The sequence below is a fragment of the Rhodotorula paludigena genome (genome assembly GCF_050403205.1).
Source record: "Rhodotorula paludigena JCM10292 DNA, Rt_paludigena_JCM10292v1_ctg25, whole genome shotgun sequence".
Classification (NCBI taxonomy): domain Eukaryota; kingdom Fungi; phylum Basidiomycota; class Microbotryomycetes; order Sporidiobolales; family Sporidiobolaceae; genus Rhodotorula; species Rhodotorula paludigena.
The window spans coordinates 211,763-235,329 of record NW_027481433.1 but is presented as its reverse complement, the minus strand read 5'-3'; the positions used below and the strand labels follow the sequence as shown (position 1 = coordinate 235,329).

Sequence of the window (23,567 nt, the reverse complement as noted above, 5' to 3'; positions counted from 1 at the left end):
AGGGGTGCAGCACATCTGGCTACGTGAACACAAGGATGGGCTTGATTGTCTCGCCAACGTGCCTGTACTCCTGTATATCAGTCTGACAGTCTCGGAGCGGAGCTTTGCGGACCGTAGCGGGGCGGGACGGAGGGGAAAAGCGGAACGCACATTGCGTGGAGCGCCTCCTCCAGCTTGTCGTACGGAAAGGCCTTGCTAATCTTGTCGATGGGGAAGTGACCATCCGCGTAGAGCTTGGCGAGGAAGGGGATGAATTCGGGCGGGTTCGAGTCGCCCTCGCACAGCCCGATGTAGGTCTTGCATCCGACGAGGTTCTCGAAGACGCCGAACGGAGGCTGGACTCCCGGTCCAGGCGTGCCGGCTGACAGGAGCGTACCCATGTTGGCAGTCATTGCCCATGCGGCCTTGAGCGCCGGGACGCTGCCGGAACACTCGACAAAGTACTTGACGCCGCCCTTGTACGGCGTGATGGCCTTGACCTGATCGACAACGTCCGCATCGCGAGCATTGAAGACGTGCGTCGCGCCGAATTGCTTGGCGAGTTCGAGCTTGGCGGGGACCACGTCGACAACGATGATAGTCTGCACACCAAGATACTTTGCCGCGAGGAGGGCAGAAACGCCGACGGCGCCGAGGCCCGAGATAGCCAATGTGCTGTCCTTTTCAGGCTTGAGCTTGTTCAGGACGGATCCGGCGCTGCAGTGTTGCAGAGTCAGTATGGCCGAGGCGGCTAAGCGCAAGCTGCTTGGACTGACCCAGTCTGCAAATGTTGGGAAGTTCAGCATGAGATTGCACCAAGGTGGAATGAGCAGGAAAGGCGCACCTGCAGACCACAACCGAGAGGAGCGAGAGTGATCAAGTCCGTGTCGTCGGGCACCTTGACACACGAGTTTTCCATTACGACAGCGTGCTTGGCGAAAGTCGACTGGCCGAAGAAGGCGCCATACAGGTCCCCGCCGTTCGAGCCTGAAAGACCGGGCTTCTGCCCAACCGCAGAGCTCCGAAGCCGACCAAAATTGACGGCGCCAAAGCCTTCGCATGCCGCTGGGTGCCCCGTCTGTTCTGCCCGGCATAAGCAGAAGGTCTGACAAGAGAGCAAGAAGTTTGGACAAACTTGGCAAGGGCCGCACTCGCTGCAGTGGTTGAAAGAGCAGAGAACCTTGTCGCCCTCCTTGACCCGCGTGACCGACTTTCCGGCCTTCATCACAACGCCGGAGCCTTCGTGTCCCGTAACGTTGGGGAACGGCGACGGAAAAGCACCGCTCTGAACGGCGAGGTCGGTGTGGCAGATGCTGCAAAGCATTGCGGGTCAGCTTTGCCATTAAACCGCAGCGAGGTCCGCAAAACCCCACTCGCGTCCACCGTAGAGGCTTTGCGAGCCATCCAATCGGAGAAGACGCAGAAGGGGGGGCGGAGGTATCAGATGGAGACTCACCCGCACGCAACAACCTCGATGAGGACCTCATTGTCCTCGGGGTCGTGCAGCTGCGAGTCGCGGGTCAGCCCGTCTGCTCGCACATCGCTTCAACCCGGCTGCTGTTCACCTCGACCTCCTGCCATACGAAAGGAGCATCCTTCTCTGCGAGGCGAAAGTGGGGTGTGGGGTGAGCAGAGTCCCCGACGCGGCGAGGAGACGCGAGCCCGCACCAGCGAGAACGTAAGCGTGTGTCTTCATTGTGGAGCGTAGCGTGCAAGCAAGAGCAGTTCTGAGCAGCGAAGAGGGGAGAGCAGCGCGAAGTGAGGGGAGCCGGAGGAGAGACGGGCGAGGCCCCCACCTCCTGCTAAAGTGCTCCGCACAAGCGCCAATTGCAGAGTGGAGACGGCTTCGGCATGCTCAGCGAACGAAGCGCGGCAAACGAGGACAGACAACGTGTCAAAGGGCGGTAGGGCCGTTGCGAAATTGGCCGAGGTCACCGCGCGGATCCCACTTTCCTCCGTTTCCTGCGTTGCAGGAGTGAGCCGGTAGTCGCACTCGCCAACACATGCGTATCTCACATTGAAGGATGAGGTAGTTCGAGACAAGTTATACATTGCGGCCAAGTGTACCGAGAAGAGGCAGAGGAGAGACAGGCAGAGCAAGACTACGCGCAAGCACCTGGGCAATGTCACGGAAATCAGCAACCCGCTGAGCCAGCGACCGGTCCGTGAGAGGCAGCGCACCGAACGGGTCCCAGGGCGGGAACATTGTGACGGGGTGATGGTGGTAGATGTCGAGCAGGTCGGGCGGGACAAACTTCCGGGGCGAGACAATCTGGTACAAGTACTCGGAGAACCAGTCGTCCGTCATGACGAGGAAACTGTGGGAGCATACCAGACAGGGCACGAGAATCAGCCTGACTGTCAAAGAGCCACTGTCGTCGTCCGGCGACTGCGACGGGAGGAGGCAGCACAGCCAAGGCGCTCTGCTGCCACAGCGGCGTAGCTGTAGACTGTACCAGAACGTACCCTTTGTTGCAACGCTCGGGACCCTGCAGTGCGCCAAGGAGAATGAGCCGACCGCGGTCTGAGAAGGTCAAACCGACAACGCACCCAGCTGTTTTCAACGCGCCACCGCACCGGGTTCCCGTCAGCGTCGAGATGCACGGCTGTGAACAACATGGCGCTGCGAACGCAAGTCAGGGTCAGCCTTTAAACGTTCCTGGAAAAGTCTGTCGGGCTTGTCGCGTTGTGAAGCGGTATGCAGACGGCACAGCCAGTGCTCGGCGAGACAACGGGCCGTGAGGAAGAAATGTACAACGTACTGATCCATAGCCGAGTCTTCCGTCATGAGACGCTGCCGCTTGTCCATGTTGAGCGTGGTGCCGAAGCACGCCTCATACTCGAACAAACGGATGTCCATGTAGCCTTCGATGGTGTTGCTTGACTTGGTCACTGAAGGATGTCCAGAATGTCAGCTTTGCGCTACGTAGATCGCTGGAGGGAAGCTTGGCGTTGCAGGGCCATGCAGGGTCATGCAGGGTCATGCGAGGGTATGAGGCACGGGAGCAAGCGCACCGTCGCAGCCGAACCAGAGCGGATAGTCGGCCTGGTACGTGCGAACGGGCAAAGGCGTCAGTCAGCGAGGTTCCAGAGGCTGACGTAGGCAGTCCTCACTTTGAGAACCTTGATCGCAATGCGCTTGATCACGTCGAGCGGCAGATTGAGGTATCTGACCGGGCGGCCGCCGACAACGTTGCCGAGTCGTTTGACCGAATAAATGCGGTTGTAGGGATTGCGCGGGTCGTGGATGATGGCAATCGTGTCGGAGCAGTTGTAGCCGGCGTAAACGCGTGCAAATTCACGCGGAGTTGTTTTGATTGACTTGACCTGCTTGTCCCGGGTCGCGAATTCCCAGACGAACTGTGATGCCAAGACGGACATGCGTCAGCTCTTAACGCTGCGGAGGGCAAGGGATTTAGGACGGGGATCTTACGCACCGGCTGGTCCGGCTTCGGCGGCGTGCCGCAGCAGATGGTGAGGATGCGGTAGATCTCCTTGAGCATATCGTCCTTCTGAAGCCGCACGCTTGCCACAGCGTCACGCGTCGACCCCCTTTGTGCTGCCCGCCCCATAGATGCGCGAAGGACGAGACCCATTTCGCGCAGCTTCGACGTGAGCAGCGCGTCAAGCGGTCCCGAATGCGAGGTGTTCCAGCTCTCGGGGAAGACCGACTGCGGAACCAGTCCGAACTCTTCGACGAGGGCAACGGCGAGATCCCACTGACCGCCGTCCTGGGCGGGCATGTCCTTCATGCAGAACTGCATCAAGCGCGAATCGAGCGGCTCCTCGTGGAGAACGATGCACTGCTCGAGGAACCAGTTGGCCTTCGACAGGTGGTCCATAAAGTACAGGTACGACTGCGTAGGAGCGTTCAGTGCACTTGCTTTGTCAAAGGAGAGCAGGTGCGCACCTGCGACAGCTGGAACTCGCCGAGATTGTACTTTCGCGAAGTAAAGATCCGCACGACGTTGCATGTCGCGAAAAGCCAGCTGCGGTTAGTAGCACAGGCACAGTCAGAACGGTCGTCAGCTAAGCGAAGGAAGGGACGAGAGAAGCGGATCGCACCAACGGCCCGAACTAAGCTGATTCGCCACAGGCTCGCCCTCGGTCGAGACCTGCACGTTGAAGACTGTTCACAGGCAGTTGTGTCAGCTCGAAGGCGCGATGAAGCGTGCGATGCCGACGAACTCATCTGATCTGCGATCTTTGCCTCCCTGTCCTGCAGCACGATCTTCATGTTGGTCCTGCTCATAATGGTCTTGGCGAGCGAGTAAGTCTTGTCGCCTGCGAGGTCGTCGTGCCAGGCGTCGACCTGCGCGAGCGAGATCTGCGGCGCGACCTTATCAGCGAGGAAGCGCGATCGAGTAGAAGCTGAGCGCACCCCGCCGGGATGATCCTCTGCATGTTCTGCCTCGCAACCAGTCGGCGCAATCGAGGAGGAGGAACGCGTTCGGCGAAGCTGCACGACGCGGACACAGGTCACTCGCAACTCGAAGCGACGGGCGAGATCGCTACGCACAGACATTGACGGGCTGTATTGCGTGGGTTTGAGGTGGGCGAACGGCAACAGCACGATTGCAAAGAAAGGGCGAATGGCTGAAGAAGCAGAGCCTGCGGCGAGGTGGGCGGACCGCCTCCGCGGAACATCCGCCTCCCTCCTGTCCGTCGTCCCCTTCCGTCGCCGAACCGCTATCTCGGGCGGCTTCTCTCGCGTGTGAGAGTGAGGATTTGTGCAACCGCGCGGTGGTGGTCGCTACAAATTTGACTGAGCGGGTACACCGGTTGCAAGTGAACGCTCTTTTTGGCGAAGCCACCGGACGTCGGCGCGATGCTCTGCTTCTTGCAGTGACTTGCGCTTCTGCCAGAAGCACGAATCCTGGCGGCGCCTTGAAATAACTGACCAGTCGTTACATTGCACCCGGTGAGGGACGAGATTCGCTGCATCAATTCCCTGCGCAAGGATGCATGTGTGATTGATTGGCCAGTGCGGCAATGCCCGAGCTGGATCACAGGCAGGAGAAGTAAAGCGGGACGTACCGAAGGGATCCCAGAACGGCACCTTGGTCACCGGTCCGTGGTCGTAGGCGTCGAGCGCTTCCGGCGGAACGAAGCGGCGAGGGGCGACGATCTGGAAGACGTACTCGCTGAACCAGTCGTCGGTCATGACGAGGAAACTGTGGAGGGTGACAGCAAGTACTATTCAGCGAGGGCACTAGACAGCTGACCGCGATTCGCACAAGCCAAAGTCGCGACCTGTGAAGGAACGAGCATGCGGCATACGCACCCCTTGTTGCACGCCTCTTCGCCCTGTCGTCGGCACAGAGTCAGTGCGCATTCTCAGAAGCAAGCACGCAGAGAAGAGGAGGTGATAGGGAGTGGCTCACCCAGCTGTTCTCCACACGCCAGCGGACCGGATTGCCGTTTCCGTCGAGATGGACGGCGGTGAACATCATGGCGCTGCAGTGGAAGGAAGCATATTAACGTCCCAAGCTCGGAAAAATAGTGCGCAAGGCTGACTGTGTATTCGACGAGTCCTGGGTACGCAGACGATCCGCCTTGTTCATGTTGAGCGAAGTGCCGAAGCAGGCATCGTAGTGGTACAGCCGAACGTCCATGTAGCCTTCGTCGGCATTGCTTGATGCGTCGACTGCGGGCCGCTGGCGTGAATATGCGGAGCACGTGAGAAACGGCAGTGCGAGACGCACCATCCGAGCCGAACCAGATCGGGTAGTCGGCCTGCCGGCGCCCGTCAGCAATCCGCTGCTGGCCTTAAACAGCCGGAGAAAGCTTACCTTCAGCATCTTGATGGCGACCTTCTTCATCACGTCGAGCGGCAGGTTGAGGTACTTGACTTTCCGGCCACCGACAACGTTGCCAAGCCACTCGGGGTGATAGGCGTGCATGTAAGGGCTGCGCGGGTCGTGGATGATCGAGATAGTGTCGGAGCAGTTGTAGCCGGCGTGAACCTGCGCGAACTCGCGTGGAGTGGTGGTGATCGACTTGACTTGGCCATCCCTCGCCTTGAACTCCCAAACGAACTGCGTGCGGAAGTTCGATCATACGTCAATGGCCGCTGGACGATCGGACATCGAGCGACGGAAGTTGCGCACAGGCTGGTCGGGCTTCGGCGGCGTGCCGCAGCAGATCGTGAGAATGCGGAAGATCTCCTTGAGCATGACCTTCTTGATCTCGCGCGCAGCAGCGATGGCGTCGCGCTTCGAGCCCTGTCCTGCGTGACGGCCCATCTGCGCGCGCAGCTCGACGCCCATCTCGCGCAACTTGGTCGTGAGCAGCGCATCGAGCGTCTCGGAGTTGGAGCTGTTCCAGCTTTCGGGGAAGACCGACTGCGGGACAAGACCATACTCCTCCACAAGTGCGACGGCGAGGTCCCAGTCGCCGCCGTCTTGCGCCGGGACGTCCTTCTGGAGGAACTGCATGAGGCGGCTATCGAGCGGCTCCTCATAGTGCGCGATGCACCGCTCGAGGAACCAGTTGGCCTTGGCGAGGTGATCCCAGTAGAACAGGTAGCTCTGCAACAGGGCGGCAGGCATCAGTACTTCCACCACGTTGTCTGAAGCAGCCAAATGCAGCGTACCTGGGAGAGCTGGAACTCGCCGAGTTTGTACTTGCGCGCAGTGAAGATGCGGACCACATTGCACATGGCGAACAGCCAGCTGCGACATTTCGCTGGGTCGGCAAACTGAACGCAGGCGAGTGGGTTGCGCAAAACACGCACCAGCGACCAGAACTAAGCTGATTCGTCACGGGCTCCCCCTCTGTCGGGATCTGGACGTTGAAGACTAGAACACTGGGCATGTTAGCGCGCACTGAAAGCTTGTCGGCACCAGAGAAACGACACGACGAACTCATCTGGTCTTGGATCTTCGCCTCGCGGTCCTGCAAGACGACCTTCATGTTTGTCCTGCTCATTATCGTCTTGGCGAGAGTGTACGTCTTGTCCCGCGCTAGGTCGTCGTGCCAGGCATCGATGCGTTCGACGGCGATCTGAAGGTAAATAACCGCACATCAGCGACGCCGAAACGGGACAAAGGGCTTCCCAGGACTCACCGCTCCAGGATGAGCCTCTGCGTTGCCTGCTTCTGAGCCAGTGGGAACAGCCGAGCTTTGCACGCGACAAAGCTGCGGGAGACGAATGGCGAGTCAATTTCCCGGCGTCCACCCACGAAGAGGCAGAGTACGCACGGCCATGACAGGAGGTCCGAAGAAATAGAGTAGAGCAGTATGCACTTCGACGAGGTCGAATAGAGAACCAGAGAGAAGCGAAAGAAGCAGACTGGCTGGCGGCGCATGCCCGCGGACCGTCCGGTTGCTCCTTTCGGACAGGCACACCGAGGACGGGGGGAGAGCGACACAGCGACTGCGAGGACGAGGCGTGTCCTGAGATAGCGCGAGATGCAATTCAAAGGTAGCGAATGGCCGTGCCGCGCGAGCAAAAGGCAGAACGAGCTGTCCCGCCGCTAAGCGGAGGCCAACACAGCAAAGAGAGCGAATTTCTGCGTACGCGAGGGTTGTGCAGTTGCGATGAAAGGTAGTAAGACGTACAACAAACCACCATGATCAGACCCAAGATTCCTGCGTCGTCCCGCTCCAGCTACTCGTCGTCGTCGAGCGCAATCTCTTCCGGATTCCCTCCATCCGCAAGCGCCTGCGCCTCGTGTTCCCTTTGAGCGACTTCGACCGCAGTCTCGCCCGCGGGCTCCTCGTCGACCCGCGTCCCGGCCATCTCGACCTCGCGGAGCGCCTCGGCCTTGGCCTCTTCGAGCGCACGCTTCTTCTCCGCCTCGAGCGCCGCGAGGTAGCCTTCGGGAATGGGGTTGATGCGGTTTTCGATCGAGAGCAGCTCGGCAAAGGCGAGGGTTTGCGGATTGGTGTACCAAGAGGCTGCGGACCGAGCAACAGTTAGGAGAGCGCTCGACAGCAACGAAAGCGAGTAGCGATGCAAGCTGAGAATTCGCCTGCGTTGTTACTGGCAGAGGGGCGGACGTACGCATCTGAATCATGCCCTGAGCCTCCCATTCCTCCTGCGTCGGCGCCGTCCTCCTAAACTGCATCACCTCTTCGACCTCGACGAGCCCGTCGCCGCCCTTGCCGACGTTCTCGCTAACCCACTTGTAGTCGCTCTCGATCGACTGGGTGAGCTCGGAGAGGGGCGGGAAGGGAGTCGGGCGCTGATTGAGCGAGAGGAAGGGTGCAGTTGAGCGGACGATGGCGAGCCAGTGAGGATCGAAGAAAAGCTTCGGGCGGGACCTCGACGCAGAGAAATCCACATCTGCGGCCGTTGGCGCTGGTGCAGGTACCTCAGCGGGTGCGGGCGAGTCGATGTCGAGGACCTGCGAGTGCGACGACGATCAGCGACAGCGCAAGGAGAGTGTGCGAGCCATGCATACCTGGAGGAAGTCTCGCCCCTTCCCCGCTGGTTTGCTGAGCGCGAGGAACTTGGTAGTAGGCCCCCTGCTCGCAGACTCGACCGGCACGTTCGCCACCTCCTCCTGCGTGACCTCCATCCTCGCATCCCCGCCAGAAGGACCGTCGGCATCCTCGTCGTCAAGAGTGATCTCATCCGGGTTCTCTGCTGCACCAGCCGACGAGACCTGGTCGTGCGCGTGCTCGCCCGTCGCGGGGGCGCATCCGCTCGGACACCCCTTCTCCTCGCTCGCCGGTCCTTCGGGCGCGGCGGCAGATCCTCCGGCTGCCGCAGCCCCCTCGTCATCGTCGTCAAGCTGGATCTCGTCCGGATTGTCCTCGGCCTTGGGGGTCGCAGCTGATGGCGCGGCGGGCACCCGAGTCTGCGGCGCTGAGTGGCCAAACCCGCCGTAGCCGCCGCCGCGACGCACGGCTTGCGTCTTAGTACCGTCGTGGTGGAAGAGCGCGGCGAACTTGACGTGTAAGTGGGCGGAGAACCAGTGGCGCGGCTGAAGCGAGGTCAGGAGGGCATGGAGCGGTGGCGAGCCGAGGGTATTGGTTGCAATCTGCAACCCACGAGGAGTGAGCGCAGAGCGAGAGATAAGTGAGAAGACATTGCAGACGCACCTCGTCTCTGAAGAAGGGCTTGTCACAAATCAGCTGGTCCACGTCGCCGTGCTGCTCGATGCCGAGCGGCCAGTCGTGCGAGAGGAAGACGTCGACCGCCTTGCCGCGGTTCTTGAGCTGCCGCGAGAGCCGGAGTCAGCATCTAGACAGCGCTCATCTCGGCCCGCAAGGACACGGCGAACCTGAAGCAGCCGTGCGACGTCGTACTCGCGGATGTGGTAGACCGAGCGGATCGTGCGGTCGTCGAACGGCACCGTCTCAAAGTGGCCTGTGCATCGTAAGAGCCGTAAGGAGATCAGCACAGCATCTCGACGGTCCTCACCGGGATCGTCGAACGCACCCTTCTTCCAGTCGCCGCTCTTCCAGATTCCGCTCGCGCCAGCAATGCGCAGCCACCCGTCAACAAGCACCGAGCCGGCGAACCCGAGGAAGTAGATGTCGGGCGCGAGCCAACCTCCGTGATACCTGCGCGGAAAGCATCGCGGGCAGCCAAGTCGCGATGGCACGGCAGGAACAGCACGCACAGCTCCCACATGTAGCCCGAGCTCTCGTGGTTCCCGCCAATGACGATCGTAAGCTTTGGTGCGCGCTTGCGCTCGGCGTAGTACTGGTGGAAGTGCCCCAGTGCGCGGTACTTGACGGGGCACGCCATCGTCTGCAGGTCGGACGTGTTGCGCATGGCCTGTATACCGCAAATCTCGTCACTAAGGACAGGACGAGGTGGGACCCGCAAGAGCCAACGAACCTGGAAGTCGCCGCAACACAGCACCAGGTCGATCTCGGGCTCGCCGCGGCTGCGAGCCTCCTCATCGCAGCGTGCGACGGTGGCATAGATGTCGTCGAGTGTGCCGTGCGAGCATCCGACCACGGCGACGCGCAGCGAGCGCGGTGGAGGCGCCGACATGCGATCGAGGCGGTGCTGGGTCGAGCGAGCGCGAGAGAGGTCGGGACTTTTGTAGAGAGCGCCGAGGAGTACCGAACAGATGCTCTAGTCGCACCGGCAGCGCTTCGAGCTGGACTGAACGCAGACGAAGTGAGTGCAGGAGCCAGGCCTTGGGGAAGCGATGAAGTCGGAGACTATTCTAACCGCTTTCCTGCGCGCTCTTGGCGGTACTTGCAGGGTGAGAGGACACTTCGCAAAGCGGCAATCCCCGCGTTGCTTCCTAAGAGAAAGGGTTTTCAGCTGCCTCTCCTCATCCGCTCCCATCCACAATCGCTCGAAGGGGATGTGCAACACGTGTATAGGCAACAGCTACGACCCGAACCACCCTACTGCACAATTGTGAAGACCAAAGACGAGCAAGAACGTGCGAGGCTGAATACGGGAACGAAAGTCGAGACTGCGCCGTCTGGTCCTCCTCGAGACGCCTAATAGGGCGTCGCTGACCAGCGGGCGGACGGCCACTCCTCCTGCAAGTCCACAGGCGCGTCAGTAGTGTCACACCACCTCGATATCAGCAATGAAGTCGCACCGTGCCGTCTAGCGGGAGAAGCGCGTTCGGGTTATCGAGGTGTTGGCGGAGGGCGGCAGCAAGCGTGGCTACAAGTGCGAATGCGTCAGCCCGCGCCCCTTGCCTGAGCAGACGGGAGCAGAAAAGAGACGCACAAGCGATGCCCATGCTCCTGCCCGCTTTGGCGCACTTCTCGTGGAAGCTGACGCAGCTCTCGGCGAGCGCACGCGATGCTTCGGCCTCATCGAGCTGGCCCCACGCTCTGCGCGTCGCGTAGTCGCGGACGAGGGCGCGGCCGGTGACGGACCAGGCGAAACCGAGGAAGCTGCAGAGCGAATGTCAGTTGTTACTCTGCTACACTCGCGCCGACAGCCAATTTCAGCGAGTAGCAGCAGAGAGAGAAGCACGCACGGGTCGCAGCCGCCCATGTCGTAGTTCGACTGGTACAGAACAAACATTGCGTTGACCACGCATTTTGCGGCGGCCGTGCAGCGCGCAAGCGACGACGTCGGCTCGCGGTCGTAGCGGTCCGTGAAGACCTCGTGGAGAAGGATTGTCGCGCTGCAAAAGCGAGCACATTCAGCCTCGCGTGGGAAAGGGGGAGGAGACGAGTCGGACGCACACATGCGGCAAGACGTAGGCACTCGTCATGAAACCGTCGAAACCGTCGTCTGCCGCCGACGAGAAGCTGCTCGAGTGCGCCGCCTTGAATTTGCTGAGCGCGATATCGAGCTCGACGAAGCTCGGATGCGTCTTGTGCATCACTTTGACAGCCGAGCACGACTCGCCGACCTTGACGCAGCGCGAGCGCGGGAGGCGCTGCAGGTGGTTGATGACGCGGCCGAGGAGGACGGTCGCCTTGATGTAGACGCCAAGAGACCCAATCGGTGCATCGGTCGAGCCGAAAAAGTCTGGCGACGAGAGCGAGAGGGCGGGGACATGACCTGTTCGAGGGTCGATCGCCACTGCGGGCGTCGGGGCAGTCGCAATGCAGGGCAGATGGGTGCTGATGTCCTCTGCGCGAGGGAAGACCCGAGTCAGCACGCGAGTCCCCCTACGGCGATCGGAAAGACCGCCAACGCACTCTCATCAATGCTCGTGCTCCAGTCGGTGCTGGCACTGGCGAATCGGTCGACCGCGAATGCAAAGAAGAAGGTCGTCGCGCGTTCCCAGTGCTCCTCGACCGTCTGCGGCGTGTCGAGCAGCTCGGCCCGCTCGACAAAGCGGACGCGCACGCCCCAGTCTTCGCCCATCGGGCCGCAGCGGTTGTTCTCAAAGTCCCACGCGTCGAGGTGATTCAGGCCGAGCGGCGTGCACAGGCGGGTGAGGAGGCCGGCGTACAGCCACATGTCGGTAAAGTGGGCGCGGCAGTAGGCGGTGTAGCACGTGAGGATGGTCGCCTGGACAACCTGCGCGCGCGAGGGGGGTTAGCGAAAGGATCCGTGTGACAGCGCCGCAGCGAGAAGCACGCACCTGGAGCATGTTTCTCCGACCGGTGGACGTCTCGAGCCGGCACGACTCCTCGATGGCCCTCTTAGCCTGGCGGTAGTGATACGCCTGCGGGCTCTCGTCGCCCTCCTTCTCCCAGTACCGACTCCTGCGACCCAACACCTCGGCCGCGTCCCCACCGCCGGTCCCGCGCGCGAGGCCCTCGAGCCCGAGTCCAGTCGCCACGCCCGGGACGCCGCCAAGCGGGTCGACGCTCTCGGGCGAGACGTACAGCGCGGCGTAGGCGCAGATGGCGTGCAGGAGCGACTCTTCCGGCCAGCGCTTGTCGGCGGGGCCGTACGAGAGCGCGGAGAGGAGGTTGGCGCGCGAGAGCATCGTCGCGGGCACGGTCGCGCGCGTGAAGAAGACAGTCATGAGGTGGTGCAGGGTCGCGAGCGACGGGAGAGACGGCGGGTACTGCGGGTGCAGCAGGGCGTACAGCTCGGGCGTGAGCGAGAACTCGTCGAGCGTGTAGGCCGACGCGTCTGCTCCGACGCCGGCCACGCCGGCGGACGATCCGAGAGCGGTCGCCTCTTTCGGCGAGACGTTCGCGCCCGCAGGCGTCGTCCCGTTCGTGCTCGCGCACGCACTATTGGTCCCGCCCTCTCCGCTCGACCCGGGCGTCTCGGCCGCGACGGACGAGACGTTGGCCGAGCTGGGCGCGGCAGTCCCTCGCACCGAGCTCATGGCCGCGCGCGGGCTGGCATTCAGGCCGGGCAGGCCGAAGCCGTCGGCGGTGCCGCGGAGGCTGGAGAGCGGGCTAGCCCACGCTCCCGAGACGCCATTCGCCTCGTCATTGATGCCGACGTTGGCGGCTGCGGCCGACAGAGCTGAAAGTGAACGGCGCGTCGGGTCGTTCGACGACATCGGGCGCGGAGAGTTGAGCGGCGGGAGGAGTTGGATAGGCGGGTACGCGCCGGGCGTCAGGGGCTGGCCGGGCGGCGGGAACGGCGTGGACGGGAAGCCCGAGCCCAGTGAAGGCGATTGTGCGAACGAGGAAAGCGGAGGGAGTGACGAAGAGAAAGGAGAGCCCGGATGGTTGACGCCGGACGACGACGAGCTCGTCAAGCCGCCGTTGTAGGGCGCGTACGGGAACGACGGCGAGCGCGTGTGCGGCAGCGCGCCGCCGCTGTACCAAGACGACGACGCCGGTGGTGCGGAAGGCGTAGGCACAGGCGCGGGCTGCGCCTGCTGCTGCTGCTGCTGCTGCTGCGCGAGCTGGGCGGCGTGCACCTCTGCCTGTCGCCGCAACGCGCGCTCGAGCTCGGCGACGCGGTTCTCGAGCCCGTCAACCTTCTCCTGCGGCACGCCCTCGATGGCGGCGGCGGGAGCAGGCGCCGGGGCCTGTCTGAAGCTCTCTTCGCCGAGGAGGATCCCGCCCGGCCAGCTGGCCCGCCCCGCGTCGGCGGACGCAAGCTGCGACGCGGCGCGCGAGGCATCGCCCCACATTTCCGTCGCCGACGCGGATGTCGACGTGGGCGGAGATGCGCGGGACAGCTGCGGCTGCGAGGGGTCGAGCGCCGGCATCGGCGACGGGACGGGCAGACCGACAGGAACGTCGGGGCGCATGCGCTTCGCCTGCGCAGCGACATCCCCATCGATGCCCTGTACGTCCGCGCCGTCGCCTGGCGGTGCCGCCTGCGACTTGCGCTTGCGCTTGGCGGCGGGCGGGCCGTTCGCGCCTTGAGCGGCTTCGCGCGCGGCGGCGGCGGCCTCACGAGCGGCGGCGACGGACGTGCCCTCGTACTTGCATTTCGCCTGCGCGACCTCCTTGTCGCCGCGGGCCGACTTCATGCATGGTGTGCAGAACGGGCGGGAAGCATCGCACTTGACCTGCGCGTCGATAAAAGTCGTCAATATGATCGGTCTTTAGATATTGCGGAAGCACTGCTGGAATGTGAGGCAGCTGCGGACCGAGGGCGCGGTGTCACGACCAAATGAAGGCGCGCTCGCGCCAAGGCCGGATGCCGGCGGAGCGAAAGATGGGGAAGCCCGGGCGAAGTGCGGACGATATGACCGACCCGCAGACAAAGCGGACAGACTGAATCCAGTGGAAAGGAACCCGGGTTCAGAGACTCGCGCTAGGGCCGGGTTCGGACAGGGCACAGTCGAGGGAGCCCCCCGAATTCCGTGCTGACCCAATGCAAGTCCTCCGCAGTCGCCTCGTCAGCGCCGCGAGCGAGGGCAGAGCGCGTCCGTCAGACACGCGTGAGACCTCTGGTAGACCTCCTGAGCCAGTAAAGCAGCGCGGAGAGACCAGGGGGAGCGGCGAGGCACGATACGGCGACGGCGCCGCTCGGTTCGGAGATTGGCACCGGCTGAGCGAGAGCGGGCGGCACCCCGACGGCAGAGAGGCGCTCACCTTGCGGGCACGGCAGGTGTCGCAGCTGCGGTGCAGGAGCAAAGCACGGGGCGTCAGCGAGGTCCGCGCACGTCTGCGCCGGCGGGCTGTGGCGGGGTGCTCGGAGGAGAACTTCGGACAAGTCGCCTCTGGCCCCACGCCGCCGCCCACCCGCGTCGGCGCACAGAGAGAAAGGGCAAATGGACGCACGCTGCACCACGGGCGAGCATGGCCCGCAGAGGCCGGACCGAGGCGCCAGCAGCGCCGTCGGGCGTAGATGCGGCGGAGGAACCATCTCCGCCGGCGGCGGGTGCCTGCGGCTGGGGCTGCTGCTGCTGCTGCTGGACGGCGAGGGCAGCCTGGGCAGCAGCACTGACGAGGGCGTCGTGGCTGCCCGGCGGATACATGCCCGGGTAGTCCATGGCGCGGGTCTGGGGCGTCCGAAGGTGGGCGGCCCGCTCGCGACACGGCGACTGGACCCTTGGCGGCGGCGGGGCTCTGCTCGAGGGGAGGCGCAGTACTACCGCCTGGCCCTGCTCGCTTGCTGCCGTCGCTCTACGGGGCCACTCTCGCTCGCAACTCGCACAGGCAGCGCAAGTACTCGCACAACCGCGATACACTCCCACCACTCGGCCGCCTAGACACCTCGACAGGCGCAATCAGCCGGGTACTCACTGCCTCGCGCCTCCCCGACTTTCCTCCATCTCTCGCCCCTCTCACACCGCCGCCATGCCTCTGTACGAGCTGACGTGCATCGCAAAACACTCGAGCAACCTCGTGCGCTCTTTCTCTATTCCCCGGTCCCTCCCTCACAGGCTCACCCACTCCCCTTCCCTCTCTCTCTCCCGCAGGCCCCGCTGCACCAGCTCCTCCGGTCCTCGTCGGCGCTCGTCGCCCAGTCTGGCGGCGTCGTCCGCTCTCTCGACCACTGGGGCACGCGCAACCTTCCCGCGCCCATGAAGGTCGGCAAGCGGCGAGGAGGCGGTGGAGGCGGCGAGGATGGCGGTGCCGGAAAGCTCACGGGAGAGTGAGTCGCGCACCTGCTCACTGCTTCTCAGGCTTGTTCTTCGGCGTGTGTCGGCGAGGCCTGGCGATGTGGCGGGCGGGACGTCCGCGACGGTGCCTCTGCAAGGTCGCCTCGTACGGATGGAACGGTCGGGACCTTGCTGTCGCAGGAGGACTCTCGCGCTCCGACATGCTGCCGAAGCCATGCTGCCTTACGGCAGCATGTCGTCTCAGGGACGACCGCCGAGGCGGTCCGCCTCTCAGAAGGACGTGACAGTCGCAAAAACCTCGAGCTTCCTCTCGCCGACCATTCGATCCAGCAATCCGAACCACACGCAGCCTGCACACGCTTCAGAGCGCCGTACTGACGCTGTCTTCGTCCGGCTCCCACAGCTACTGGACGATGCGCTTCGATTGCTCGCCTCCGGTCCTCTCGGCGCTCAACTCGCGCCTGCGCCTCGACCCGTCAGTCCTGCGGTGGACGACGCTCAAGGTCGGCGCGACGCTCGAGCAGGTGACCGACCTCGGCAAGACCAAGTCGATTCGGTTCGCGAGGGAACTGCCGGCACGGACGGGCGCGGACGAGGGGAGGAGGACGGCGTGGGAGCGGATCTGAGCGGGCGCGACGAGTAGGTGTGCATTCGCAGGTATCCTTTGTGTCTCTTCTACAGTGTGAGAGAGCAGCAACGGCTGCGCACGAGAGGATCGCCGTGATCGGCCCGACTGCGCCGGATCTCGCTCTCGCGCTTGTCCCTTCCGCGTCTCGCGCTCGAACAACTCTCGACCTTGCTTTCGCTCGCTCTTGAATCTTGCGAGGAGCAGAGTCAGGCATGGAGATCAACGTGCAGGCGCAGGACCCGGACAGCGTCCCGCCCATCCACCTCCCGCCCAACTTGCGCATCGCGTTCATCCACCCCGACCTGGGCCTCGGTGCGTCCCTGCCGCTTCGCAGAGTGCTCCGAGTAAACGCATACAGCTCCTGCCAGCCTGGCTAGACTCGCTGCTCGCGCGGTTGCGATGCCTCTTCCCCACAACCCCCTCCCTGTTCCTCCCGACCCGGCCATGCTGACTCGCGGTACCTTCCTGCCTGCACAGGTGGGGCTGAACGACTCGTGGTGGACGCGGCGGTGGCGCTCCAGAAACGGGGACACGAGGTCGAGGTCTTCACGAGCTACCACGAGGACGGCGCAAAGGGCAGGAGCTTCGACGAGACCCGCAATGGTGCGTGGGCCGCGCCTCGATCGTCGCTTCGTGACGAACAGCCGCCAGAGAAGCCGGCACTGACGAATACTCGCGCCGCAGGCACCCTCACCGTCCATGTCCTCGGCAACTCGATCTTCCCACGCTCCATCCTTGGGCGGTTCACCATCATTTGCGCCATGCTGCGCCAGCTGCACCTCGTCTTCTCCTTCCTTCTCGCCGCCTCCCTTTACCACGCCTCGTCGTGGCCGCTCCTCTCGCTCTTCGCCCTCCCGGTCGAAACACCGTTCCGCTCGTCGTCCGACTGGTCCCCACGGCGCCAGCTCGAGCCCTTTGACGTGATCGTAATCGACCAGCTCAGCACGGGCATCCCCTTGCTGCGGTGGTTCGGCGGCAACCGCGTCGTCTTCTACTGCCACTTCCCGGACCAGCTCCTCTCCCCTTCGTCTTCCGCCGCCCTCTCGTCCCCGCACGACTCGCGCGCCGGCACGCCCTTCTCGATCGCGGCTGAGGTGCGCAAGACGTACCGCGCGCCGATCGACGCGCTCGAGCAGGCGACGACGGGCGAGGCCGACAAGATCCTCGTCAACTCCGACTTTACGGCGCAGGTGTTTGAGCGCACGTTCCCCGCATTGAGGCGCCAGCCGAGGGTCGTGTACCCCTCGGTGGATCTGCAGCAGTATGGCAACGAGGTCGAGAAGGTGGAGGAACAGGACCGATGGCTCGTCAGGTGTGCCCGCTTCTTCCTCTCCGGCTCCGTTACCACGGCGCTGATGGCGACTGGCTCTCCGCAGCGACAAGCCGATGCTACTCTCTATCAACCGCTTCGAGGGCAAGAAGGACCTCAGTCTGGCTGTCGATGCGTTCGCCAAGGTCCGCGCCGCAGGCTCGCACCCCGGACTGCGCCTAATCTGCGCCGGAGGGTACGACCCGCGGCTAGGCGACAACGTGCGCACGCTGTCGAACCTGCAGCAGCTCGTTGGCAAGCTCGGCCTGTCGCAGCACGCCTACTCCGCCTCGGCCCTGCCCGACGTCCCTTCTCCCGTCCCCGCTCGTTCCCGCCCGACCATCTCGCCTAGTCCACCACCGGCCGACGCTTCGCCCCCCGACGTCCTCTTCCTCCTCAATATCTCGGCCGCGCAGAAATCGCTCCTCCTGAGCCCGTCGCAGAGCGGCGCCGTCGCGCTCCTCTACACGCCCATGTTCGAGCACTTTGGCATCGTCCCGCTCGAGGGCATGGCGAGCGGTCTCCCCGTGCTCGCGACGACGACGGGCGGGCCGACCGAGACGGTCGTCGACCGCGGCCTGCCTTCGGCGGCGGACGAGGCGGACGGCGCATGGACCGAGACGACGGGCCTGCTCCGCCCGCGCGACCCCGTCGCGTGGTCTGAAGCACTCTCGGCGCTGCTCGCGCTCTCGCCCGCGCAGCGCGCACAGCTCGGCCGCACAGGCAAGGAGCGCGTGCGCTCCTTCTTCTCGCAGGAGCGGCTCGGCGAGGATTTCGAGCGCGCGTGCGTCGACGCGGCCAAGAAGGGGTGGCCGATCGTGAGCGAGGTCGGGTTCAAGAAGATGTGCATGTTCTTCGGCATCATGGCGGTGTGCTTCGTCGCGAGCGTTGCCGCGGTTGTTGTGTAGGCTCTTGTACGACGGGTCACGCGGCTGATTGTAACCTCTTGATGGCACGGCTGCGGTGCTCAATGCAGCCTTTCCTCCGACACGGCGAGCTTGAGTGAGGGGAAGGTGCACAGACCGCCTGTCGCCCACAACGAGGAGCCTGCACCGCCTCGTCCTTTTCTGCGTCCGCTCGCCATTCGCTTACATCTGCGTGAGGCAGCCATCGCAGTGTGCTGCCCTAGCTTGCACTGTTGGCTTCGAGCATACACCTCCTGCCCTCAGCTTGATGCGCTGTACAAGCTGCGCCGCTCTCATCGCTTTCGAGGCGAGAGGAGCGGACGCGTCGCGACCAACAGTCGATTGCAAGCTTTTTGATTGCGCGAGTGCTGAGACTCGGCCGGCTCTGCAATCGGAGCAAGGCGGATCGCATGCACTTGGCACGAGGGGTGGCGACGACGAGTTGAGCGGCACTCGTCGCGATCGAAGGCGAGCAAGTGAAGAAGGCCGAGCTGTGCTGCTTGTTTGACGCTTGTGCAGGCTTTCAGGCTAGTCGACTTCGGGATCTGCAGCGCTCGAGCGGCATCTCCGCCGCAGCCTTCCTGTGCATGCGCGACGCGAAGAGGTGAGGCAGCCGGACAGCAGCTGCGCTTGCCGACGCCGAGCGGAGCGCGTCGAGTGGCGCTTCCTGCTGAAAGGCTGCATGCGCCTGGCGGACGCTGGTTGGACGAGGCAGCATTTGCGGCGGGGACGAGAGTTGTGGTGCGAAGCGATCGGAACGCAGGACGCGTCGCAACGACGCGCCTTGCGATCAAAGGGTGTTGTTTGTGGAGCCCTCGGCCTCGAGCGGGGGCCAGCCAAATGTTGTGCGACGCCCGCGACGCGCGCGCGGCACCGCCGAGGGTGTTTGCTGGAGCGCGTGGCTCCCGTCCCTCGCTCTCTCCCTCGTCTCTCGCTTCCCGTCTCGTTCCGTTCCGACTCTCGACCACCCTCGACAGTCGCCGTCGACAGCACCAACAGTAAGGAGTCCACCTTTCTCGTCCCGCCGTCGCCTGCCTCTTCCCCTCCCCGTCGGCTCGTCCGTCGCCAATCCAACTTCTGTGGCTCTACGCCTTCCCGTCACTCGTTTAAACCTCCTCGCCATGCTCCGCATTGCCACTCTCCTTGCCGCTGCGGCCCTCCTCTCCGCCGACGCCGTCCGCGCGTCCGCCGTCTCGCACTCCGTCTTCCCGAACTCGGCCTGCGCGGGCGCGTCCTCGTCGCTCAGCGGCCTTGTCGGCATCGGCAAGATCACCCTGAGCAACGGCGAGGTCGAGTCGCACTGCGGCTGCATCTCGGTACGTCCGGCAGCGTCCTTTCGCACCGCGCGACGACCTTCTCACGCGCGTCGGCATGTTGAGCGACGCGTCTTTCGTGCTCACCTCGCTCGCTCGTCTGCCTGCAGGACAACCTTGCCGAGTTTGAGCTCTGCCCGTCGTCGGGTGCCGGCCAGGCCGTCTGCAACTCGTCGCTCGACCTCCACTCGAACGTCTTCACCGCGGCTTGCGGTGTCGAGACCTGCGCGGGCGAGTGCGTCGCACTTTCCCACGTTTCGCACACGCGTGCAGTCTGTGCTGATGCGCCTGTTGCCGCAGTGACTGCGCCACCACCGTCGTCAACAAGGTCGTTGTCGATGAGGACGAGTGCTTCAACTCGGAGAAGGGCGCGACTGGCATCGTCACCGTCAACGGTGAGGCCAAGTGCGGCTGCGCTTCGGTGAGTCTTCTCCCTCGGATCGTCGAAGACCAGCCGGCTCCGAGACTGACATCCATGACCGGACTTCCAGGACGACGCCGACGCCTTCTCGCCGTGCCACGCTCCGGCCAACGGCCGGTCGCTCTGCGTTGCGACCGACTCGGACTTCCTTGGCTCATCCGCTGAGGACTCGACCTCGGTTGCGTGCCAGGTCGTCTGCGACGACGTGAGCCCAGCGTCCGGTTACATTCTCGATCGCATGGGAGCATGTGTGCTGACGTCTGATCGTGTTTGTTCCCGTGACAGGGCTTCTTCCTGACCCCCGGTGGCCAGTGCACCAAGCTTGCCAAGCGCGACTTCGCCAGCTCGACCGGCCCGATCAAGGTTGGCCCGTCGCCTACGACCAAGCCTCACCACGGCGGTCACCACACCCCGGGCCACCACGGCGGCCACCACACCCCGGGCCACCACGGCGGCCACCACACTCCGGGCCACCACGGCTCGAAGACGCACGAGCCGCACGGCACCACGCCGACGTCGCGTCACCCGCACCAGGCGCACACCACCCCGTCGCACGGCGGCGAGGAGACCCCGAGCCACTCGCGCGAGCCCTGGGCCTCGTACACCTCGAACTACCCTCACGGCCCGGGCAAGGTTGGCCCTTCGCCGTCGTCCATGCCGCACGGCTCGAAGACCAAGTCGCCGTACCACCCGACGTCGCACCACCCGCACGCCGCGCACCCGACCTCGGGCGCCACGACCACGACCTCGTACTCATACAAGTACCACCACCACCACCCGTCGTCGGTCCCGCACGGTGGCTCGGAGACCTCGCACACCATGGGCCCGTCGCAGCGCGTCTCGTCGGCTCGTCACCACGGTCACCACACGACCGGCCCGATCAAGGTTGGCCCTCACCCCACCACGACCCCTGGCACTGGCCCCTCGCACGACACGACCCCTGGTACTGGCCCCTCGCACACGTCGCCTGGCGTCGGCCCGTCGCAGCGTGCTCGCCGCGCCGCTGAGGAGTTCGTCTTCTCGGACGCGTGCGCTCAGGACGAGCGCACTTGCCCCGCTGGCTCGTACGGCGACTTCTCGTGCGTCCGCCTCGACGACGTGACCGAGTGCGGCGGCTGCCACTCGACGAGCGACGCGCGCAACTGCCTCGAGATCGAGGGCGCGTCGTCGGTCTCGTGCCTCCGCGGCGGCTGCGTCGTCCGCTCGTGCCAGACTGGCTACGTCCAGACCTCGGAGGGCACTTGCGAGCGCAAGGCGTAAAGGGCTTGCACCCTCTCTCCCTTCCCCTCCTCCGCTTGTCCTCCCTTCGATGTGTTTACGACTAGTACCCTGCTTTGACGATCTTAGCTTACGACCATCCCGCTCCTTCTCCTTCATTCGCAGCAGCCGGCTCTCTCTGCCTCGTGCGCTAGTTGTATCGCTGCCCCTTTAGCTAGGCGGCGGTGGATCTCCTGCAACCGAGGTGAAGATTGTCTCCCCCTCCCTTCGGACTCGCGCGAACTCCTTCTGCCTCGCACCACCCCTCCCAAGATACCCTGCTTGTCTGCAGAATCCCTCCCCTGGCTCCTCGCCCGTGTCATCCTTACCCTTTCGGCGCTCGTCGCCCAACGCCCTTCCGTCTTTCCTCCACCAACCTCTTTTTTATCTGTTTATTGGCGCTCATTCGGCCCCTTTGATACAACTTCGCCGCACCGGTTGGGTCTGCAACACCCTTATTCGTTCGTTGGATCCTTTCGCTTGGCTCGACGAAGTCGAGAGTCTGTCGCGGGCGAGCAACGAAGTTGCCTTCCGCAACTTCGCAGCTTCGGTGCTCTTTGGTAATTCGCTGGCGGGCAGAGTACCTCTACAATCTGGCAAGACCCTTGCGCAAGCTCACGACGCTGGGCTCGACGTGCAAACCAAGTTCATCGCTCGCCCTGTTCATCTTTGAATTGTCTCGCTCATGGCTCTCGACAGTGCCGGGCCAAGAGCGAGCGCAATCGCTCGTTTGAGTGCCACACAGTGCAGCTACGCCTACTTTCGCGAGCACCACTTGCAGCCAAACTCGCCCTGCCTCTTCCCGCAAGATCTCGTCAAGCACTGGGCTCTCTTGCGTTGCAGGCTACTCGACGGTACAGAGGCGCGCCAGTTCGACTGGGACTACCTTCGAGACCAATACGGATCGCTCGACATCAGCTGCGTTGAGCTGGGAGAGCGCGCAGTCGAGCCTACGCCTCGGACTTTCGGCGACTTGTGCGATCTCTGGCAGTCGGGTGGAGGCCGCTCGAAATACCTCAAAGACTGGCACCTCCCGCTCCGAGTGCACGAAGCGGCCGAGCAACACGGAAAGGGCAAGGGGAAGGAGCGCGTGCGCGACGAGCTGTACGAGGTACCCGAGGTTTGCCTCGACGACTGGATGAACGAGTGGGAGTGTAGCAGCGAAGGACGAGGAGATGACTTCCGCTTCGTTGTATGTCGCCATCTGGCTCAACTTTATCAGATTGCGCCTGACCTGTCCAAACACGCAGTACGCTGGAGGAGGCGACACCTTTACCCCTCTTCACCGAGACGTCTGCAAGTCCCTGCGCTTGCTTCTCACCCTTCCGCAAGCGCTCACTTACCAACCGAGCTCTGACAGACTGCTCCTACTCGATCTCGACCCAGATCTACGGTTCGAAACGGTGGTACCTCTTTCCGCCTTCTTGCACGCCGGCTTTGCAAGCCTTGCTTGTCGAGGCGGAGCGTAGCGACACCTGCGTTAACTGCGACAAGTGGGCCGACGCTCGCAAGGACGACTTCCGAAGGCGAGGGATGATGGTCATCGAACAGCATGCCGGCGAAACGATCTTCATGTACGAGCGCTTCAACGCTGCTCTCAGCATGTCAGGTCACTGACTCGCTGCGCCATGCAGACCCTCGGGCTACTACCATTCTGTACACAACCTTGCGCATCCGACCTTTTCGCTCAACCACAACTGGCTCAACTCGCACATCCTCCCTTCCGTCTATCGCGCGCTTTCGAACGAGGTAGCGCGATGTCGTGACGCCATCAGCGATGTCAAGGAGATGCTGCAGCGACAGGCAGTGCAGGATGGTGCGAGCGAGGAGGGCTGGCGGAAGGAGTGGGAGCAGACGGTGGACGGGCTTGTCGAGCGAAGCGAAGGTTGGAGGTGCGCTCACGTTAGAGACATCCTCCTGCTGGATCAATCTCTGACCTCATTGATATTGCTGATATTGCTCACAGCTGGCCCACCTTCTGGCACATGACCCTGCACACGCTCCGCAACCTTGACGTTCCGCTCGCCGAGCTCGAGCAACGGGCTGCTTTGTCACGCTGGCCTGTCATACCGCCTCCAGCTCGTCCGCCAACTTTGTTCGTCGTCAAGCAGGTGAGTGGTCATGCAGAGATACCGCCCGCTTCCAAGCTACTGACTTGAAGGCTTCTCCTCACAGGTTCGGCCACTTCTCCAGGACTTCCTTCAACGCCCGGAGCACGAGTGGCAGTTGCTTCCTGGACTCCAAGACGTGGTGCAGCAAATCGAGGTCGAGTTGCAGAGGCTGTCATAGACTCATGCGTACGCCAGATATCTAAAGCATGCGCTTCTACACGGGTGGGCTTTGTGCGAGAGTGAGGATGAGCGTTGATACTTCCAGGTAGCCGTGCCGGGATCTACAACCTTGACAGACCGTATGCGGTCACTCCGACC

The 23,567-nt window shown here is 63.5% G+C and overlaps 8 protein-coding genes across 8 annotated transcripts; 4 read left to right on the top strand and 4 right to left on the bottom strand.

Annotated features, from left to right (window-relative positions):
- Positions 1-19: 19 nt before the first annotated feature.
- JCM10292_006509 (NAD(P)-dependent alcohol dehydrogenase) lies at positions 20-1,675 on the bottom strand (the record flags this gene model as incomplete). Its single annotated transcript, XM_076649572.1, has 8 exons — positions 20-62; positions 151-696; positions 756-760; positions 824-1,057; positions 1,115-1,292; positions 1,436-1,485; positions 1,545-1,579; positions 1,648-1,675. 8 exons carry the CDS (start codon positions 1,673-1,675, stop codon positions 20-22), a joined length of 1,119 nt encoding a protein of 372 aa, XP_076504953.1.
- Positions 1,676-2,081: 406 nt separating this feature from the next.
- On the bottom strand, positions 2,082-7,188 carry JCM10292_006508 (C1 family peptidase; the record flags this gene model as incomplete). Its single annotated transcript, XM_076649571.1, has 23 exons — positions 2,082-2,095; positions 2,161-2,297; positions 2,446-2,468; positions 2,530-2,602; positions 2,742-2,871; positions 2,995-3,025; positions 3,094-3,339; positions 3,417-3,836; positions 3,890-3,968; positions 4,045-4,108; positions 4,168-4,306; positions 4,499-4,590; positions 5,017-5,153; positions 5,264-5,286; positions 5,364-5,436; positions 5,497-5,626; positions 5,685-5,715; positions 5,772-6,017; positions 6,090-6,509; positions 6,575-6,653; positions 6,716-6,779; positions 6,846-6,984; positions 7,183-7,188. The coding sequence occupies 23 exons, from the start codon at positions 7,186-7,188 to the stop codon at positions 2,082-2,084; spliced, it is 2,796 nt and encodes a 931-aa protein (XP_076504952.1).
- Positions 7,189-7,591: 403 nt separating this feature from the next.
- On the bottom strand, positions 7,592-9,934 carry DBR1 (RNA lariat debranching enzyme; the record flags this gene model as incomplete). The annotated part of the gene is made up of 8 exons (XM_076649570.1): positions 7,592-7,881; positions 7,988-8,330; positions 8,388-8,969; positions 9,031-9,147; positions 9,213-9,298; positions 9,371-9,495; positions 9,555-9,712; positions 9,776-9,934. The coding sequence occupies 8 exons, from the start codon at positions 9,932-9,934 to the stop codon at positions 7,592-7,594; spliced, it is 1,860 nt and encodes a 619-aa protein (XP_076504951.1).
- A 464-nt stretch (positions 9,935-10,398) lies between these two features.
- Positions 10,399-14,540, bottom strand: JCM10292_006506 (uncharacterized protein; the record flags this gene model as incomplete). The annotated part of the gene is made up of 9 exons (XM_076649569.1): positions 10,399-10,440; positions 10,503-10,570; positions 10,637-10,806; positions 10,893-11,042; positions 11,104-11,497; positions 11,566-11,890; positions 11,955-13,802; positions 14,332-14,356; positions 14,521-14,540. The coding sequence occupies 9 exons, from the start codon at positions 14,538-14,540 to the stop codon at positions 10,399-10,401; spliced, it is 3,042 nt and encodes a 1,013-aa protein (XP_076504950.1).
- A 499-nt stretch (positions 14,541-15,039) lies between these two features.
- MRP17 (mitochondrial 37S ribosomal protein bS6m MRP17) lies at positions 15,040-15,931 on the top strand (the record flags this gene model as incomplete). Its single annotated transcript, XM_076649568.1, has 3 exons — positions 15,040-15,087; positions 15,162-15,337; positions 15,709-15,931. The coding sequence occupies 3 exons, from the start codon at positions 15,040-15,042 to the stop codon at positions 15,929-15,931; spliced, it is 447 nt and encodes a 148-aa protein (XP_076504949.1).
- A 214-nt stretch (positions 15,932-16,145) lies between these two features.
- Positions 16,146-18,150, top strand: ALG2 (GDP-Man:Man(1)GlcNAc(2)-PP-dolichol alpha-1,3-mannosyltransferase; the record flags this gene model as incomplete). The annotated part of the gene is made up of 4 exons (XM_076649567.1): positions 16,146-16,245; positions 16,411-16,536; positions 16,618-17,245; positions 17,310-18,150. 4 exons carry the CDS (start codon positions 16,146-16,148, stop codon positions 18,148-18,150), a joined length of 1,695 nt encoding a protein of 564 aa, XP_076504948.1.
- A 1,118-nt stretch (positions 18,151-19,268) lies between these two features.
- JCM10292_006503 (uncharacterized protein) lies at positions 19,269-21,141 on the top strand (the record flags this gene model as incomplete). The annotated part of the gene is made up of 5 exons (XM_076649566.1): positions 19,269-19,463; positions 19,571-19,695; positions 19,761-19,881; positions 19,952-20,086; positions 20,167-21,141. 5 exons carry the CDS (start codon positions 19,269-19,271, stop codon positions 21,139-21,141), a joined length of 1,551 nt encoding a protein of 516 aa, XP_076504947.1.
- A 682-nt stretch (positions 21,142-21,823) lies between these two features.
- Positions 21,824-23,427, top strand: JCM10292_006502 (uncharacterized protein; the record flags this gene model as incomplete). Its single annotated transcript, XM_076649565.1, has 6 exons — positions 21,824-22,330; positions 22,389-22,434; positions 22,499-22,712; positions 22,773-23,030; positions 23,105-23,249; positions 23,314-23,427. 6 exons carry the CDS (start codon positions 21,824-21,826, stop codon positions 23,425-23,427), a joined length of 1,284 nt encoding a protein of 427 aa, XP_076504946.1.
- Between the last annotated feature and the right edge of the window lie 140 nt (positions 23,428-23,567).